The following is a 17,778-nucleotide window of genomic DNA, read 5'->3' as shown; positions in this document are numbered from 1 at the left end:
GTCGGGGGGGCCACAGCCTGGGGGAGACAGTGGAGTGGCACAGGCTCTCAGCACCCCTGGGCAGCACGCCCCTTTGATGAGCGACCATTCCCGTTAAATAAATAAATGGAACGGACCTAAAACCAACCAAAGCCATAGAGTGAGCCGCGCCTTTCAGACTATTCTGAGGATCCAAGATACCAACCGAGGGCCTAACACCAAGGTCAGAACCAGTGGATGCAAGCTCCACCCTCCTGGGGCTCTTTGAGCCTGTGCCCAGCCCTCCCCAAACAGTGTCCCAGGACAAGTGCCCTCCCTTACCCCTTAAAGGGCGAGTTCCCTCCTGCCCCACTGGCCAGGAAACCCCCCCCAGGGGCGGGATAGCCTTGGCCTCACCACCCACCTGCCCTCAGGCCCACCCCTGGTCTTCCTCCCGGCGCTGGTACCCCAGAGTCCCAAGTGGCACACACAGACTGGCCTCGCTCTTGGACCCCTCCCTCCCAGTCCTGGAAGGATCCTGAGAAGTCACCCAAAACCTCACTTCCTGAGGGGTCACCTGGAACCTCACGCTGTCCGTGGTATCAGCGTCTCCCAGGAGCTGGTCAGAGATGTGGACTCTAAGCCTGGCCCCAAGCCTCCCTGATGACAGCCTGCATTTAAACGAGCCCCAGGTGTGTCACAGGCACCCCGAAGTCCCGGGCCCGGGGAGGGGATTTCCTGCATCTTTTCCATTCCACAAGAGGGCAGGTCTGTGTTTCCATCTCTTCACACACGGCTGGTGCTGGACCTGCCCATGGCAGGCACAGGCCGACTAAGGGAGGGCACCCATGGGGGCCTCTGCCCAGACCTGCGAGCCTCTCTGAGTCCTGGTCTCTGAAGCCCTCAAGGCACAGCCTTCCCCTTTATGCAGGTGGCCCTCATCCCAGACACGCTCCCTACATCTGCCACCATGGAGAGGAGTCAGGGCTGCCCCGCCACCCTTGGAGACAGGTCAGTGTCACTAGTTAGAAGAGGAGGGGACTGTCTTCTCGGCGTCCACTGGGCTTGGCAGGGAGACCTGTACTGAGTGTCCCGGGATCTGGATTTGTGGTCAGGAAAAACCCTGGAGAGTCATCTCTAGCCGCTGAAGTCCTCCCAATGCGCCTCAGGCTCCTCACCCCAAACTCCTCCTCCTTCTCGGGATCCTCCCAGGGACTGTCCCCATCATCCTCCCAGAGCCCAGAGACGGGGCCTGGGAGTCTGCGAACCTCCTCCCCACCCAAGTCCAGCAAGCCCGGCCCCTGGCCTTTAAGCTCTTCCCTCTAGAACTCTCTCTCCTTCCCCCACGCAGCCCTGGTCTGCAGGCCTCCCATCTCCCTCCATGCTGCCCTGTGAACTCTGGGCTCCTTCCCAAACCACAAACCTGCTTCAATGGCCCTCTCCTAAAGGGGAGAGTCTGATGGGTCCCAGCCCTGTTCCCCTCCCCAACTTACTGTCCGCCTGCCCTCCAGCCGCACAGGGCAGCTGATGGTTCCCCAAGTCCTTCAGGCCCCTCCTTAGCCTGGCCGCCTTCTTCCTCCTCCCTGACTTTGCTCATGCAGTTCCCCCATCACCATCCCCCATCCAGCTGTCGTGTTCAACTCTACTGTCTTTTAGGGTCCAGCGTAACCACCACCTCCTCCAAGCCCTCTGTTTCCTCTGGGCTCCCACTGCTGAAGATTTTGGTAGTATTATAGCATTATAGGCTTCCCTGTTGGCTCAGATGGTAAAGAATCCACAGGTGGGAGACCTGGGTTCAATCCCTGTGTCGGGAAGATCCCCTGGAGGAGGGCATGGCAACCCACTCCAGTATTCTTGCCTGGAGAATCCCGGGGATTCATGGACAGAGGAGCCTGGTGGGCAACAGTCCATGGAGTCACAGAGTCAGACATGACTGAGTGGCTAAGCACACATATGAGCATTATGGTGGATTCACAAGTAGCTCAATGGTGAAGAATCCGCTTGCCAATGCAGAAGACCCGGGTTTGATCCCTGGATCGGAAAGATCCCCTGATGAAGGAACTGGCAACCCACTGCAGTATTCTTGCCTGGAGAATCCCATGGACAGAGGAGCCTGGTGGGCTACAGTCCATGGGGTTGCAAAGAGTCGGGCACAACTGAGCATGCATGCATGGTGAATTCTGTTCTTTTCTAACTCCACAATACCGTGAGTAATTTTTTAAAAGAATAAAACAAACTTTTTGTCCCCTGCTCCGAGTTAAAAAAAAAAAGATCCAATCCATTTAAAAAATTCAACCAAGTAAAGAATGTAGAAAGAAGAGATGAAAGAACTGCTATCCCAGCTTTGTGACCAGCCTCCGGGCACTGAGTGCCTGGAACACGCTCATTTATCTAGAGTTTGCTCTGTGCCAGGTTCCAGGCTAAGCTCCGTGTCTTTCCCTTTAAATCCTAACACCCCGTGAGGCAGACATTGTTGCTCTGAGAGGGTGAGTCAGTCAGTCTTGGTCACACAGCTGGTAAGTGGAGGAGGACCTTCTACTGACCCTGGGCATGTGGCAGTGTTAACAGCCATCTGCACACTTGGTTGCTGTTCCCTAGACTATTTTTATTTTATTTCACTGAGAAATACAGCCCGACAGCTGTCCTTTTCCTGGGAGCTTCCTGGGAGCTGGTCTGTTTTCCCCCCCAGGCAATCAGGCTGAGGAGATGTTTCCTGAGGGACTGGACAGGGGACAGATGGATGCATAGGCCAGTTCACCTCAGAGACCACCCAGCTTCTGTCCCTTTCGTTCCTATTCAGACACCGAACAAAGCCCTCTTGGGTGGCCTGAGGGATTCTGGTCAGGAGTAGCCAGGCTGTGAATGAGGAGCCGGGTGGTGATGCTGGGACCCGCGGGGGTCTCATAATGGAAGGCATCTCTAGCCCTGGAGGCGGTGGCCTGGGTACCATGTGACTGGCCCTCCAGGCCACCTGGCCCGAGGCACCCCAACCCCATTCCTTTCTCTGTTGTGCACTGAGCACCTTTACTCACACAGCCACCCTCCCGCCCCTCCCTTTAACTCCTGCAGCATCTAGAGGAAAGCGTCTTTCATCTGTCAGCCCCCTACACGCGCGCGTGCACACGCACACACACACACACACACACACACGCACACACACATCCAGCTGTAAGAACTAGAAACCAATGCAAAGTGGCTTAAATGCTGAGAAAATGTATTTTTCATCCTAGCACGGGGGCCCAAGGTAGGGCAGCTCCAGGGCTGGCACCTTCAGGGGCTCAGAGGCATCGTCCCGGACCTAACCTCATTCCATCAGCTCCCTCAGTTAGGCCCAGGGTGGTGACCCCTCTCCAGGAGGGCAAGAAGTGGGGGGAGCATTCCTGTGAGTTGTTTTTTCTTTTTCCCCATCATCAAGGAAAACCTCTCCCAGAAGCCTCCTATGGGGGTTTCCTCGTGTCTCATTGGTCAGAAGTATACAACATGCTTTTGCTTAAACCAATCACTGGTAAGGGGGCTGAGCCCACCTGTCTGGCTTGGTCCAGTCAGGACTCATACCCTGGAGTTGAGGTGCCCCAAGACACCTGGTCCAGGAGAGGGGGGCAGCCATCTCAGCCACATCAGGCCTGCCCAAAGGGGAGCGGGTAGAGGAGGGGCAACATGGAGGTGACCAGTGAGATCTGTTTAGGTCCTTGTTCTCATTTCTTGACTTTATAGAAGAAAGGAAGTAAAAGAGTCAGGTTGGATAAGCCCCCAGGGTCACACTTCAGTGTCCCCATGCCATTTATTTACTGCGTCCCTAGTGAAGCTGTTTTAGATGAAGACATTTGCTACTAGCCCTTTACTCCATCTATTTCTTCTGATTTTCTTCTCTATCTGCCTAACTCATTACCCCTCCAACCATGGACTTCCTGGGAAAAATATTAGCATCCTACAGACATCAGAGCGGAAGAGAGCCTCAATGTTAATGGTATCAGTGGCTTCAATTCATTTTCCAAATGGGGAAACTGAGGCCCAGAGAGGGAGGGTTCTCCCCAAGACCACTCTGTGAGGTCACTGATGGCAGAGTTAGCACGGGACTGAGGGCCAAGAAAGCACAGCAAATCTGAGACTCACAACAAGGCTTGGAGCCCACCCTACTGGCATGTGACTTGTGCAGTCACGCGGGGTTTAATGCTCCGCAGTCACTATCTTGAAACTCCAAATAAAAATTTAAACGAAGGGTCTTACGTTTCCACCCGCACTGGCCCCACAAATTACAGAGCTGACCCGGAGCCCGCAGCTCCTGACTCCTCGGGGCGCTTCCTACAAGGTGCACTGCCCCCACCCACCTGTGGTCCAGTCAGCAAGTCTGACTGACTCCGTGGGACTGCCCTTCCCAGGGAGCAGAGCAGGCTTCCGGAGACTGGGGGTGGTCCCCAGCGGAGCCAGGGGTGCAGGACCTGACGGACCCCTTGGGAATCCCTCCCTTGTCTCCAGCTGGCTTGGCCTGACTTCCCTCCTCTCCGCTCCCTGCTGAGAATTAACAGAGAGGGCTGGTGGCTGCCCCCACCCCCAACGTCTGTGCCCCGTGTCCTTTGGGCTGGGGGTGGGGGCTCCAGAATACAGGGCCCCATTGTGTGCCCTGATGGCAGGCAGCTGGGCTGCTGGGAAAGTGGATAAACAACAAGCAGTCCTGAGCGCGTGCCCCTGAGGCCTGATGGAAGGCCAGGATCCCCTGGGGTGGTGGGAATAAGATTGGGGTGACCCAGCTCTGTCTCTCGGGAGGACTGGAAGCAGCGAGATGTGTGAAATGCTCAAAATAACCCCCGACACCTAGGCAGTGCTCTTCAGCTGGGGGCTTTGGGACTTGTGACTGTCACTGCTAGGTCTGTGACACTGGGGATAAAGTACCGCCTCCTGGGCGTGGCTTCCAAGTCCTTCAGACCCTGTTCCCTCTCTTCCTGGCCTCATCTGTGGTGACACTCGGCTTCCCATATGCCCTCGTGGCCTCCCTCACCCCAGAACTCTAGCCTTGGCTGGTACCCCCTCTCTCCGCTGCTCCCTTGGCTGCCTGCCACACCTTTCCCCACCAGCCTCTCCCAGTGGAATACTGTCCAGCCAGTCCTGGATTCAGGATGCCCTGGGCCGTGTTCCTTACCCCAGGTGTCCCTCTCTCTGGAGCTCTCGGCTCCAGCAGCTGCCTCACCACCTCCGGGGGTCTTCTCCCCAGAAGCACTCAGAAGGCAGACTAGGCTGGCGGTGGGGCGCATGACTCCCAGAGGTGGTCTCCCATCAGAGCTGACAGCACATCCTGGCCCAGCCCAGGATCCTCCAGGGGCCTGAGCCTCCCCACTTGACTGTCCACCTGACTTTGCAGCTGCTTATTTATGCTCGGGAATTTCAACTCCATCCAACTTCAAGCCCAGCCCTGGAACTCCCTCCCAGAAAACTTCAGGGGCTCAGCTAAGCCAAGTGTCCACCTAGGGTAGCAGGACCTGCCACTCAGATGCCCCCAGTTTCAGGAAAGGAAGCAGCCTGGGAGGATGAAGAACTTGGACGTTAGGGGTTACCATGACAAACTGGGAGGAAAGCAGAGGCCTGTCTAAAAGAGTTGCTCTGGGACTTCCCTGGGGTCCAGTGGCTAAGACTCCTAAAGCAAGGGGCCGGGTTTGATCCCTGGTCAGAGAACTAGACCCCACATGCCACAATTAAAGATCCAAATGCCTCCACAAAGATCAAAGATCCCGCATGCCGCACCTAAGACTCAGCGCAGCCAAATAAATAAAAATAATTATTAAAAAGAGAGAGAGGGTATGCTGTAACTCAATGGTGGCCCACTATTGCTGTGGGGAAGTATAAGCTCAATGTTCCAAAATCTTTAAGAAAAGCCTGCAGTTTCCTTGATTTAAAAAGAAATTTTTAGAGAGACTTCCCTGATGGTCCAGTAGTTAAGATTCTGCTCTTCCAGTGCAAGGGGCGTGGGTTCCATCCCCGGTCATGGAATTAAGATTCTGCATGCAGCAGCAGCATGGCCACACACACACAAAGTTAGCTTTACAAATAATAAATTTCACTCTTTGTGGGGGAGGGGACATATGATTCCAGGAGTTTTAACATTTGCATAGATTCCTATAACCACCACCACAGTCGGGGTACAAAACAGTTCACACCCTCCCCCACGTTCCCTGGTGCCGCCCCTTTGCATTTAAACTGTCTCCTCCTCCCTCCCCTTGACAACCACCGACCTGTTCTCTGTCTTGATCGTTTTTTGCCTTTTGCACAGCACTGGATTCGCCATTTGTAACCTTTTGAGACTGGTATCTTTTGCACAGTAAATGCGTTTGAGAGTCATCCATCTGTTACCAATTGTTCCTTTTTATTACAGAACAATTTGCTTACCCACTCACTGTCATAGAATAGTTGACATCTTACCATGTTTTGGCGCTGTGTATAATGCTGTTAGACACATTCATGTACAGTTTTTTGTGTGTGAACATAAGTTTTTATTTCTCTAGGATAAGGACGTTCCGTTCTATTCCAAGTTGGCCGAGAGTTTTTATCGTGAATGGATGTTGAATTTGTCAGTTGCTTTGTCTACATCCACTGAGATGATCGTGTGATTTTTCTTCTTTGGTCATCTTTAGATTTCATCAATTAATGGTCAAATATTTAACTAGCCTTGGTGGATAAACTCTACTCGGTTGTGGCTGTGTAAATAAATAAATTAATTAACTTATATAAAAATAATACACAAGTATAGATCGCATATTTTGTGGGCTTCACAAATGTATAATGACATATTCCATCATTAAACAGTGGTCTCTCAGTATCTGGGGGTTGGTTCTGGGACCCACATGGATACCAGAAAACTTGGATGCTCAAGTCCCTAAGTTGGCCTCTGTTATCCACGGTTCCTCAGTGTTTGTGGTTCTGCATCCATAGATTTAACTAACCACAGACCGTACAGTATTATATGTACACCAACTGGTTTTTCTGTCATCTCCATGCTGCTTCCAATCCCCTCCAATGAATTTTTAATGTTTCAGTTACTTTATTTTTCCATTTTAAAATTTCCATTCAGTTCTTTTTTCATAGTTTCTATTTTTTCTTCTGAGAGTTTCTTTATTTTCATTTGTTTCAAGAATGCTCACCCTTCCTTCATGGAATACAGTTATGATAATTGCTTTAAAGACTCTGTCTACTAATGATAACATCTGGGTCACCTTGGAGTTGGTGTTTATTATCTTTTCTCTTGTGCATTGCTGAGCTTTTCCTGTCTCTCTGCACTTCGAGTAATTTTGGACTGTGTCCTGGACATTCTGAATATTATGAGACTCCGGGTTCTGTTAATAATAACTCCTGCTGCATGCTTAGTAACTCAGTCCTGTCCAACTCTTTTGCTCAGTCCTATCCAACTCTTTCTGGACTCCAGCCTGCCAGGTTCCTCTGCCCATGGGATTTCCCAGGCAAGAATACTGGAGTGGGTTGCCATTTCCTTCTCCAGGGGGATCTTCCCGATCCGAGGATCAAACCCTCATCTCCTGTGTCTCCTGCATCAGCAGGTGGACTCTTTACCACTGAGCCACCTGGGAACCCCTAAAAAATACTCTGAAGAGTACTGATTTTTATTTGTTTGTTTAATCGGAAAATCAACCCAGTTAGGTTGAAGCCTCAGATCCCAACCTGCCCTCTGAGTAGTCAATTCAGTTCTCAAAGACTTTGAAGTGCTATTTGGATCCTCCTCAGATGTACATCTCCTGGGACCAGACTGTTCACTGTCTACACTGTAGTTCTGTTCTCAAAGCTTTTGGCCTACTCTTTTGGGTTAGTTCCATATATCTGCAGCTCAGGAATGGGCCCAGGACTTCAAGCACATCTTATCAGATCGTAATCTCAAACTCTTGTCTTTTCTGTGATCCCCGCCTCCCCAAACCCTAAGCTCCCAGGAGCCCCTTTTTTCTGGTCCTTTGACTAGAAATCTGAGGTCCTGGCCACGCTGTGCTGTTTCACATCTCCCAGGACTGGTCCACCTGCAGGTCGTAGGGGTGAGAGGGAAAAAAGAGAGGACTGAGAAACAGGAATCCCCCTTCCCCATGTTGACCAAGTTTCCCCAATTTTCCAAGTTTCTCATTCTACAAAGAGAGATTTTCCTCCTCTCTGAGTTTCGGGTGCCTGCCTGGCTGCTCCCACTCGCCTCTGAGACTGGGCCTTGCCTTGGGGGAGGGCTTAGAAACAAACATGTAGTCTTCCCTGGTGGTCCCGTGGTTAAGAGTCAGCCTTCCAATGCAGGGGGTGTGAGTTTGATTCCTGGTTGAGGAGCTAAGATCCTACATGCCTTGCAGCCGAAAAACCCAAAACATGAAAGATAAACAATATTGTAAAAAAATTGAATATACTTTAAAAATGATCCACATTAAAAAAAACAACAACAACAGCATTTGTCCCTCTTTCTCTATTCCAAAAGGGTCCCCTTTCCTGACCTCTCATCAAAAAGAGAGTTTCTTTGTAAATTAATAAAAAGAAAGGAAACAAAAATTTTTCTTTAAAAAAAATTATATATATATATATATATATATATATATAAACAGAGTTTCTTTTAGAGCTTTTTCTGTTCACACCTGCTGTGCAGTTGTAGGGTTTGAGCTACCAGAGCCTCAGGGCTAGAAATCGTGAGAAAAAGTAAATCAGGGGACTTACCACCATATTCATCTTACTTCAAGTTGTTTGGCTTGTTTTTGGTTTTTATTTTGTTGTTTATGTCGAGTTTTAATTTTTCTCCCAATTTGTCTGCTGTGATTTACTTTTCAGAGTCCTTGTATAGTTGCTTTATGTATATTCTGTCCAGAGTTTCTGGTTAGAACCAGTGCAAGAGACAGAGTGTAGAGCTACTGACTCCATCTTAACCTGAACCAGAAGCCTTTTGGATCTTGGCATTTCATTTTAAATATTTAAATTGCTGCATTTAGGATGTTAGTTGGAGACTTGTGCTTTAGCAAGTCAACATTTGAAATACTATTATCTAGTATTTCACATCCTTTAAACCTTCAAAAAATTTTTTTGGCCATGTCACAGGCTTGTGGGATCTCAGTTCCCTAACCAAAGATTGAACCCAGGCCCACAGCAGTGAAAGTGTGGAGTCCTCATCACTGGACCGCCGGAATTCCCGAAATATTTCAAATTCTTAAACAAAGGTTCTCTGGACCCAATTTTTCTAGGTGAAAAGAGAGTAGAATGTGAATTCTCTGGCTAAGTCTCAGCACTTTCACTATCGTGGGCCATGGGTTTGATCCCTGGTCAGGGAACTAAGGCCCCACAAGCTGCATGGCATGGCCAAAAACGAAGAGAATACAGATTTATCCTTTCTCTGGTCAGAGCAAGCCCCACACTTGTGATAATAATAGTGAGTATCATTATATTAGTAGAAATAATAGTCATTATTGGTTAAGAGCATGAACTCTGGGGCCAGGCAGCCTGTGTTCAAATCCCAACTCTACCTCTTACTAGCTGTGTGATCTTGACCCTGGATGAGCCTTCCTGAGCCTCAGTGTCCTCACCTGAACAATGGGAATAATAATAGCATCTTCTTCTGAAGTGGTTGTAAGGCTTCCATGAGTTCATATGTATACAGTGCTCAGAGCTGGCCTGGCATCAGAGAGGAGTTACTAAGCATTTGTTTGATTAATAATTTAATCGCTAACATTTATTAGAACTGCAGACTGAGCCAGCTTATCTCCCTTGTTCAGATAATAGCTTGCCTGAGTCCGTCTGGCTTGCAGATGTCCAAATTGGGGAGGCGTGGGTGGCTGGGCTCAGCTCAGGGCGATCTGGCTGATGATCAATCAGAGGGCAGCGGCAGTGATGCTCCAAACATCGTCTGGTCTGAGATAGAAGAGCTATGACCCGGGGAGGAATGAGTGGGGGAGAAAATCAGCCTGAAGAGAAAGGCAACAGAAATAGAAGGGGAAGCCTGGTAATTGAGTGGCCCAAAAAAGGACGATCAATATTTTGCTGCCAGGGAAACTGATTGCTCCCCTGGCAGCCAGCTCCGCGGCCCAGCTGTGTGCACGCCAGCAACAACAGCTGCTCCTGCAGCCCCTGCCAGGCCCGGTGTGCCCACCCCTCCCACCTGGGAGCCTGCAGGGCAGTGCAACCCAGCCCTGCGTGGTGTGTGCACCCCACACAGGTTGTGAACTGGGGTCCCGGTTCACCGCAAAGACCATATGTGCGTGCTAAGTTGCTTCAGTCTGACTCTGCAACCCCGTGGACTGTACCTCAGCAGGTTCCTCTGTTCATGGGATTCTCCTGGCAAGAATACTGGAGTGGGCTGCCATGCCCTCCTCCAGGGGATCTTCCCAACCCAGGGATTGAACCCGCACTTCTTAGTCTCCTGCTTTGGCAGGTGGGTTCTTTACCCCTAGTGCCACCTGGGAAGCCCAAAGACCACATGTGAGTGGTTATTTACCATACTCACCATGTGACCTTGAGCAAGCCCCTTTCCATCCCTGGACCTTGGCTTCTCATCTGTAAAATCAAGGGCTGGGCCAGCTGAATCCCCCACCACACACACCCAGGGGTACTGGCAAAAGCCTATCTAGTATCCAGAAAGGCTGACACTCTTGGTGATCTAGGTGAGGGGAGTCCAGCCAATAGAAGCTAAAACTCCTTCCATACATAAGCGGCCAGGAGAGCGAAAGAACATTTTGGTGCAGACAGCCTGGCAAGAGCCGCCTCTGGGAAGTGCAGGGTCAGCGGGACCTGGGGTCAAGGAGGAGTTCCCACTACAGGAACTGTCTAAATGTCTTAGCCTCTCTAAATGTCAGTCTCAGTTTCCTCAACAATAACGGGAGACTGTAACAGTAGCCACTATTAAGGTTGTTGTAAGGATCAGATGAGGCTAGTCTGCCAGAGTTTATGGCAAGCCCTTGGTGAGCTCTGTCTGGTTTTTAAAGGGCTGTACAATTAAAATAAGCCATTTTTTTTACTGGGCTTCCCCAATGGCTCAGACAGTAAGAATCTGCCTGCAATGCAGGAAACCTAGGTTCAATCCCTGGGTCAAAAAGATCCCCTGGAGAAGAGACTGATTAAACTTAAAGACAACTTACATTAAAAAAAGAAAATTAAAAAAACCAAACGACTGTACAGCAGTTGGTGTGCCGCCTGATTCACACCCGCCGTGTTCTGAGACCTTCCCTCTTTGAAGACCCTGTGGGAGTCCTGCGCCCACAGCTCAGGGGCGTTCCAGGGACTTTGCAGGGACCCTCATCTATCTGCCTGTCATCAAGGACCCTGGCACCTCTGCTCCAGGTTGGCTTTCCCTGGAGGCAGGGGGATGGACAGTCTGCCCCCCTCCCCCAGTGTCTCCCAGCCGGGGGGAGTCAGGGACTCCACCCACCGACTACAGAATCCACAGCCTGCCTCCCCTTACCTGGATCTGAGGTTGAGATCAACCTCCGCATCAGCCATTCAACACTCCAGGGTAACCTTGACCCTCATCAGAGATAATTAAGGCATAGCTCCTGACCTTAGAGAGGATTGTAGGTGTGAACACCGGGAGCCCCAGCCCATCCCTGCATTCATAGCCCCCCTACATTACCACTGACGAGAGGGCAGGAGGAAAGGAGGCGGGGCACCAGCTGGGAGGGCGGGTGGGGTCCTCGCAGCCCTGCAGGTGGCACCTGGGCATCGCTATTCTCAGAACCCACGTCACTGCCTGGCAGTGTCAGAGGCTGCCTGAGTGATGGGGTGGGGTGGGGGGAACAGCTGCAGTGCTGAGGCGCCACCAGCCAGGATGGGAGCTGGTAGGAAGCCACCTTCCTCCTTCCCTTGGATTCTTCTGGCCTTTCCTGAGGGCCTGCTGGGTGCCAGGTTCAGTGGTGGGGAGGTTACAGAAACAGGATGTAACCTCTGCCCACCCTTCACCCCCAGACTCACACTGGGTGGAGAAGCCTGGTCAGCAAGCTTGGAGACAGAGGAGGGGCGCTTTTCCGTGTAGGGTCTTCCCTTGCCACTCATCTTCCAGAGCCCAATGGGCACGTCCCCGTAATTGCAGGGGGCTCCAGAACGTTCGTTTTCCACATGCCAGTCTTTGCAGAAATAACTTGGAGACGGAAGCTCCGCCCAAACAAACCCGGGTTCTGAGCACTGCGGGAAGGGATTTGCTTTTCCTCACTCATGCTGTCTGTCCACCTCAGAATAAAGTGGGCCCCCCATAGTCTGGGGTGGGCACTGACCCCGCTGAGGGGGCGAGGGCTAGGAAAGGACCACCAGTGTCCCCTTGGCTCAGGTGACAAGCCCTCTCCCCTGGCCAGCCTCACCCCAGCTCTGGGGCGTCCTGGGGGCCTCACGCCTGTCCCTCCTTCCTTCCCACAGGTGGAAAAACTCGTGAAATATCTGGATCCCAACGACCTGGGGAGAATCAACTTCAAGGACTTTTGCCGAGGGGTGTTCGCCATGAAAGGTGAGGCCTTTCACCTGTGGCTTGCCCTCCACATTTGGGAGTCTCTCTTCTGTGTGTTCCCTGCTGAGGTTAGTCCCAGTGGAAGAACATCTGGAGGGCAAGAGCCTGTCTCTCCTCCCTCCACCCAGCCCTGGCCTGGCTTCTCTACAAACTGGATGCCCCATCTCTCTGCCTTTGAATGATCAGCTGGTCTCTTGGAGACTTGGGTTATCTGCCTCCCGGCAGCCCTACCCACCCAAGGCTTATTCATCAGGAGCAAAGCTGCTGGGCTGGGCTCAAGCCCTGACCCTCCTCTGTCTGTCTGTCCATCCACAGGGTGTGAGGAGCTGCTGAAGGACGTGCTGTCCGTGGAGAGTGCTGGGACGCTGCCCTGCGCACCAGAGATCCCAGACTGTGTGGAGCAGGTAAGAGGGCTGCGGGGAGGGGAGGGGAAGCCTCCAGCCGCCCACCTGGCCCCGCTTGGTCTTCTTGCCTTTGCTTCACGTTTTTGGTGTCAGGAAGACCCCAGAGCCCCCTCTGAGGGCCCTTTGGCTTCAAAATCAAGAAACAGATTTTGAAATTGGAACAATGCAAGCCACAGCAGAGGATAGGGGAGCTGGGGGCCCTCACGGGGGACCTTCACCCCGCTCTGTGCTCCAAGGAGAAGCTGAGTCCCAGAGGGCAAGTGTCAGCTGGTGGTCAACAGCAGGTGGGGATGTCAGTGTCTCTCTTTTCTCTGACACCAGCTGGATGTCCAGCAACTCAGTTCAACTCTGACACTAACTGCCCAGAGTTAGTGCAGGCCCCAGGGCCAGCGCCTCTGTTCCACCAAACCACCCCAGTTGGGGGCAGCCGCAAAGGGGGTGCCTAGGCACCCTGCACGTCTGCTGGGCTGGCTGCAACCGCAGGGGTTCCCACAACCCCCTTCAGTAGAACAACTTACAGAACTCAGGAAGACACTGTATTTATGATGATTGCTCTATTATAAGGACACAATTCACAAAAGATGCGTGGGGCAAGGTCTGGGGGCAGAGCGGGGCCTCCCCAGGGCAGTGTCTCACCAACCCGGAAGCCCTGAGTCTCACTGCTCCAGGGTTTTTATGTCCCCATCTCCAGTCCTCTCACCTCCTGTAGTTGGGGCTGTGTGGAGCTGAAGATCCCAGCTTCCGAATAATCACCTGCTTTTGTCTTTCTGGTGACCAGCCCCATCCTGAGGCTCACTGGGGGCCCTGCCTCATTAGCATGAACTCAGGATGGGTTGAAAGGGGCTCCTAATAAATGATAAAAGTCACTCAGAAAGTTCCAAGGGTTTTAGGAGCTCTGTTGTAAGAAGCAGGACAAGCACCACAGGTCCTCAAGGCGCTGTCTTACTGTCATCACCTAATGGTGTGTTCACTGGTGAACTTCAATCATTTCCCCAAATACTTGCAGCTGCATCTTACAGCTAACACGGGTCACCATGCCTGAACTGACAGTCTGGAGGGTCCCTCTGGCTAAGACTCCCAGAACTGGAAGACGATTATCTTGATTTCCAAGATACCAAGCTGGAATACCAGATACCAGGCTGGCTCCAGAACCTCTGCTCCATCCTCTGGTTGGTGCTTCATCTGGCCTCGCAATACAGGCATATTTTCTGTAACTGAAGGAGGCTCAGGACCCCAGAGGTCGGTCACTTTGGCCAGTGGTGCACCTCTTGGGATCCATCTGAATGGGGAGGTCAGGCTTAGAAATGGGAGAGGGGGACTGTGGACAAAGAACGCTGCCTGCCCTATCAGTAGCAAAGGATGTTGTGGCCATCACACCATCAGCCACTGCAGCCTTTTCCCCCCCTCCAAGCAATGCGCCCTGAGGAGATTCAGAATGGAGAAAGCAGGTTCCTGGCCATAGATAGCTAAAGAGAACGTAAAAGTGCAGTTGCTCAGTTGTGTCCGACTCTGCGACCCCATGGACTGTAGCCCACCAGGCTCCTCTGTCCATGGGATTTTCCATGCCCTTCTCCAAGGGATCTTCCCAACCGAGGAATCAAACTGGGTCTCCTGCATTGCAGGCAGATTCTCTACCGTCTAAGCCACCAGGGAAGCCCCTAAATAGCTAAGGTGCATGTCAAAAAAATGATTTCAACGAGTCCAGACTCTTGCATCTTCCCATACATAGACAAGCGCTAAATTAATCAACTCGAGATATATGTTTTTCTTCAATTGATAGTAATCTTTTGACATTCTGACTCCATGGATTTTGGTTTGCTTGTTTTGCAAAACTCCTGTGTATCCTGGCTCCTCATTACCTCTTAGGAACAGTCTGGCAGAGCTTCTGAGAGGCTATCTCTCAGGCTTAAGTCCTCAGTAAATCGCCAAATAAAACCTAATTCTCAGCTTTTAGGTTGTGCATATTTTTTTCCATTGACAGGGCCATAATGCCCAGAAGCTGTCCAACAAAGTGGTGTTAGAGAGGGCCAAGGCTCAAAGGTGGCGGAGACCAGGTGTAGGCCAGGACCTCCAAGGTAGGGCTCAGGTGGTTGGACCCCAGGGTGGTGTGCCCAAAACAGGGGCCCGCAGGGAGGAGTGAAGCGAGTTGACTCGAGGAGCCACAGAGGCCAACAGTGAGGGCTCCAGGCCTGCCTTGGGAGGGCCAGTGGATATGGGGTGAGGATGTGTTTGGGCAGAGGACCCTAAAAGCAGGACAAACATGTAGTGTCCTGGAGCTCTGGGGAGTGAGCCCCTCGTCGATTGAACAGGAAGCAAGGCGAGGAGGTGGGCCATGAGGCCGTTCAAAACTGGGTCCACACTCCCATTTTTGCCACTGACTAGCCTGCAGGCCCAGGCATGTTACCATCCACCCTTCTGAGCCTCATTTCCTGCAGTTGTAAAGCAGGGCTCGCCATACCCGTCTGGTGATTCAGTGAGACAACTGGCTGCTAATACGAGAGAATCCCCTTCCTCCAGGCGTGCAGTGTCTCGGAGATTGGTATGAGAAACAGGCTGAAGTCCGCATCTTTCTTTCACCCTTGAATAGTGTTTCAAAATCACGGCAAAATAAAGACCTGCGTGTGAGGAGCTGGAGGCCAGAGCGGAGCCCCGGCCGGGTTTCCCCGCCAGCCAGCCGCCCTGGGGCCGGTCCCGTTCCTGCAGCCGTGGGCTACTTTCATGGCCTCCACACTAGGCCATCCACACTTTCAGGTGGAGAAGAGGGGAGAGGGGGCCTGGAGCAGTTGGCCTCCGAGGGGGTGTGCCTCTTTTTCAAGCAGCATTGTTATTTTATGGAATCTGGGGGTTACAGAAAAGCAGAGAGACCAGGTCAATCGAATTTCAGCAACCCTAACACTCCCACAGCGCCTCTCTCAGGACTTTAGGTATAAGCCCGTCCCGTGAACTCTTTTCTGCCCCTCATGTAGGTCTGGCCCTTACAGGGGGCTCTGGTGGCCGGAGCCCAGCAAGGTGGCCGTTGATCACTACATGCGCTGGGCAGCCTGGTGGGCAGCGTCCGTGATTGAGGCTCTGTTCCTCACCAGAGAGTCCTGGGTACTGGGAGAGGAGGGGGACAGTGCAAAGCCAGCCTGCTGGGCTGGTGGGCTCCCACAGGGACGGGTTGAGAAGGCCTGGGGAACTCTGTGGACAGAGGAGCCTGGCTGCAGTCCTGGAGGCTCCGTGATGTCACTGAAGCCCTTCCTGCAGGAGCACAGGCTCCTGCACCATCTGGGCAGCTGTGGGGTCCATTCGGCTAAAGGCCAGGAAGGGTGAGACCACAGCTCCTCGGGTTGGGAGGGGCCGAGGGGGCCGACTCGGGGCGGTCCTCGTCCTGCAGTCCTGTTCCCTCAGCGGCCTGCCGTGTCCCTCGTGTCCCCTAGGGGTCAGCTCGAGACCAACGAAGCCAGAGCGCGCCTGGATGGTTACTTGGGCTTCCCAGGAGCCACTCGAGGAGGAGGGGTTTGGGACCGAGTGTGGATGACGATGATGACACAGGGTGTTGGGACCACAGGAGCCTGCCCTCCTAGCCTTTCCCCTGACCCCCACTCTCAGGGTGGGGCAGAGACCTCGTGAAGTAGGAAAGCAGTGAAACGCTTTGTGTGCTGGTTGGTAAACTGATGCAAACCCTGCATCCTTAGGGCACCCGGCTCCACTCAGCCCTCTTCCGGGCCCCTCAAACTTCCCCCACCATTGACTATCACCGCAGAGGCTCTGGGCCTGCTGTCCAGACAGTGCGAGTCCATCTGGGTAGGTGCCTTCTGCATCCCACCAGCCCTTTTTTCTCTCTGCTGGTGGAAAACTCACTCTCGCTTCCATCTGTGTCACTGTTTATGGTGAAGGATAATATCTGGTATTTCCTTAATGTTGCCGGTTGTTCACACTGCTACTGTGGAATAGTCCCTCTTTCTCCACGTATTTGAAACTTCACCCCTTTATTGTGAGCTAAATTTCTGTATAACGTGGGTCTCTTTCTGGACTCTGGTCTATTTGTGTTGATCTATTTGTTTCCCTGTTTCTAAGCCAAAACCACAGCTTCAGTTACTCTTGCTTTATAGTGTAATATCTGATAGAGAAAGCCTTCCTCATCATTCTTTTTTTTTTAATATAGATTTATTTATTTGGCTGTACCAGGTCTTAGTTGGAGGATTTGGGATCTTCAGTCTCTGTTGTGGCATGTGGGATCGAGTTCCCTGACCGGGGATCGGACCTGGGTCCCCTACATTGGGAGTGTGGAGTCTTAGCCACTGGACCACCAGGGAAGTCCCGATCATTTAAAAACAAATATTTATTTATTTTTGGCTGTGCTGAGTCTTCGTTGCTGCGTGCGGCTTTTTCTAGTTCCTGCAAGTGGAGGGCTACTCTCCAGCTGCAGTGCGAGGGCTTCTCACTGTGGCGGCTTCTCTTGTTGCAGAGCACGGGCTTTAGGCGCGCGGGCTTCGGTCATTGTGGCATGTGGGCGCAGTAGTTGCGGTTCTCAGACTCCAGAGCGCAGGCTAATTAGTTGTGGCCCGCAGGCTCAGGGGCCCCTCGGCATGTGGATCTTCCGGGACCAGGGATTGAACCAGTGTCTTCTGCATTGCAAGGCGGATTCTCAACCACTGACCACAATGGAAGCCCTCTATCATTCTCTGTTTAAATGTTTTTTGTTATTCTTGTATATTTTCTCTTCCAGAATACTCTTTTTTTTGGGGGGGGGTCAAAATTCATTTTAAATCCCACTAGAGATTTTGTTTGAAATTTGTACATCAATGGAAGGGAACTGTTATTTTTTTTTTTCCAATTTTGAATTCTCTCATCCAACAACATAGTATATCTCTTTATTTTTATGTCATTCAGGAAAATGTTACAATTTTCTCAAATAGGCTTTGCACATTTCTTCATAGGGTGATTCTATTTTGAAGTTTCTATTTCTGTTACACGTAGAATCTTTTTGCCATGATA

General features: G+C 51.8%; 1 protein-coding gene across 1 annotated transcript in view; it reads left to right on the top strand.

Annotated features, from left to right (window-relative positions):
- RAB11FIP4 (RAB11 family interacting protein 4) overlaps positions 1 to 17,778 on the top strand; it is a 107,530-nt gene that overhangs the window by 16,096 nt on the left and 73,656 nt on the right. The window contains exons 2-3 of the mRNA XM_061390459.1: positions 12,307 to 12,394; positions 12,710 to 12,798. Of these exons, the coding sequence (XP_061246443.1) occupies positions 12,307 to 12,394; positions 12,710 to 12,798 (177 nt within the window). The remainder of the gene's footprint in view (positions 1 to 12,306; positions 12,395 to 12,709; positions 12,799 to 17,778) is intronic.

This window comes from Bos javanicus, chromosome 19 (genome assembly GCF_032452875.1).
Source record: "Bos javanicus breed banteng chromosome 19, ARS-OSU_banteng_1.0, whole genome shotgun sequence".
Taxonomy (NCBI): Eukaryota; Metazoa; Chordata; class Mammalia; order Artiodactyla; family Bovidae; genus Bos; species Bos javanicus.
Note: the sequence above shows the minus strand (reverse complement) of the source record. Positions and strands in the feature narration are given on the sequence as shown.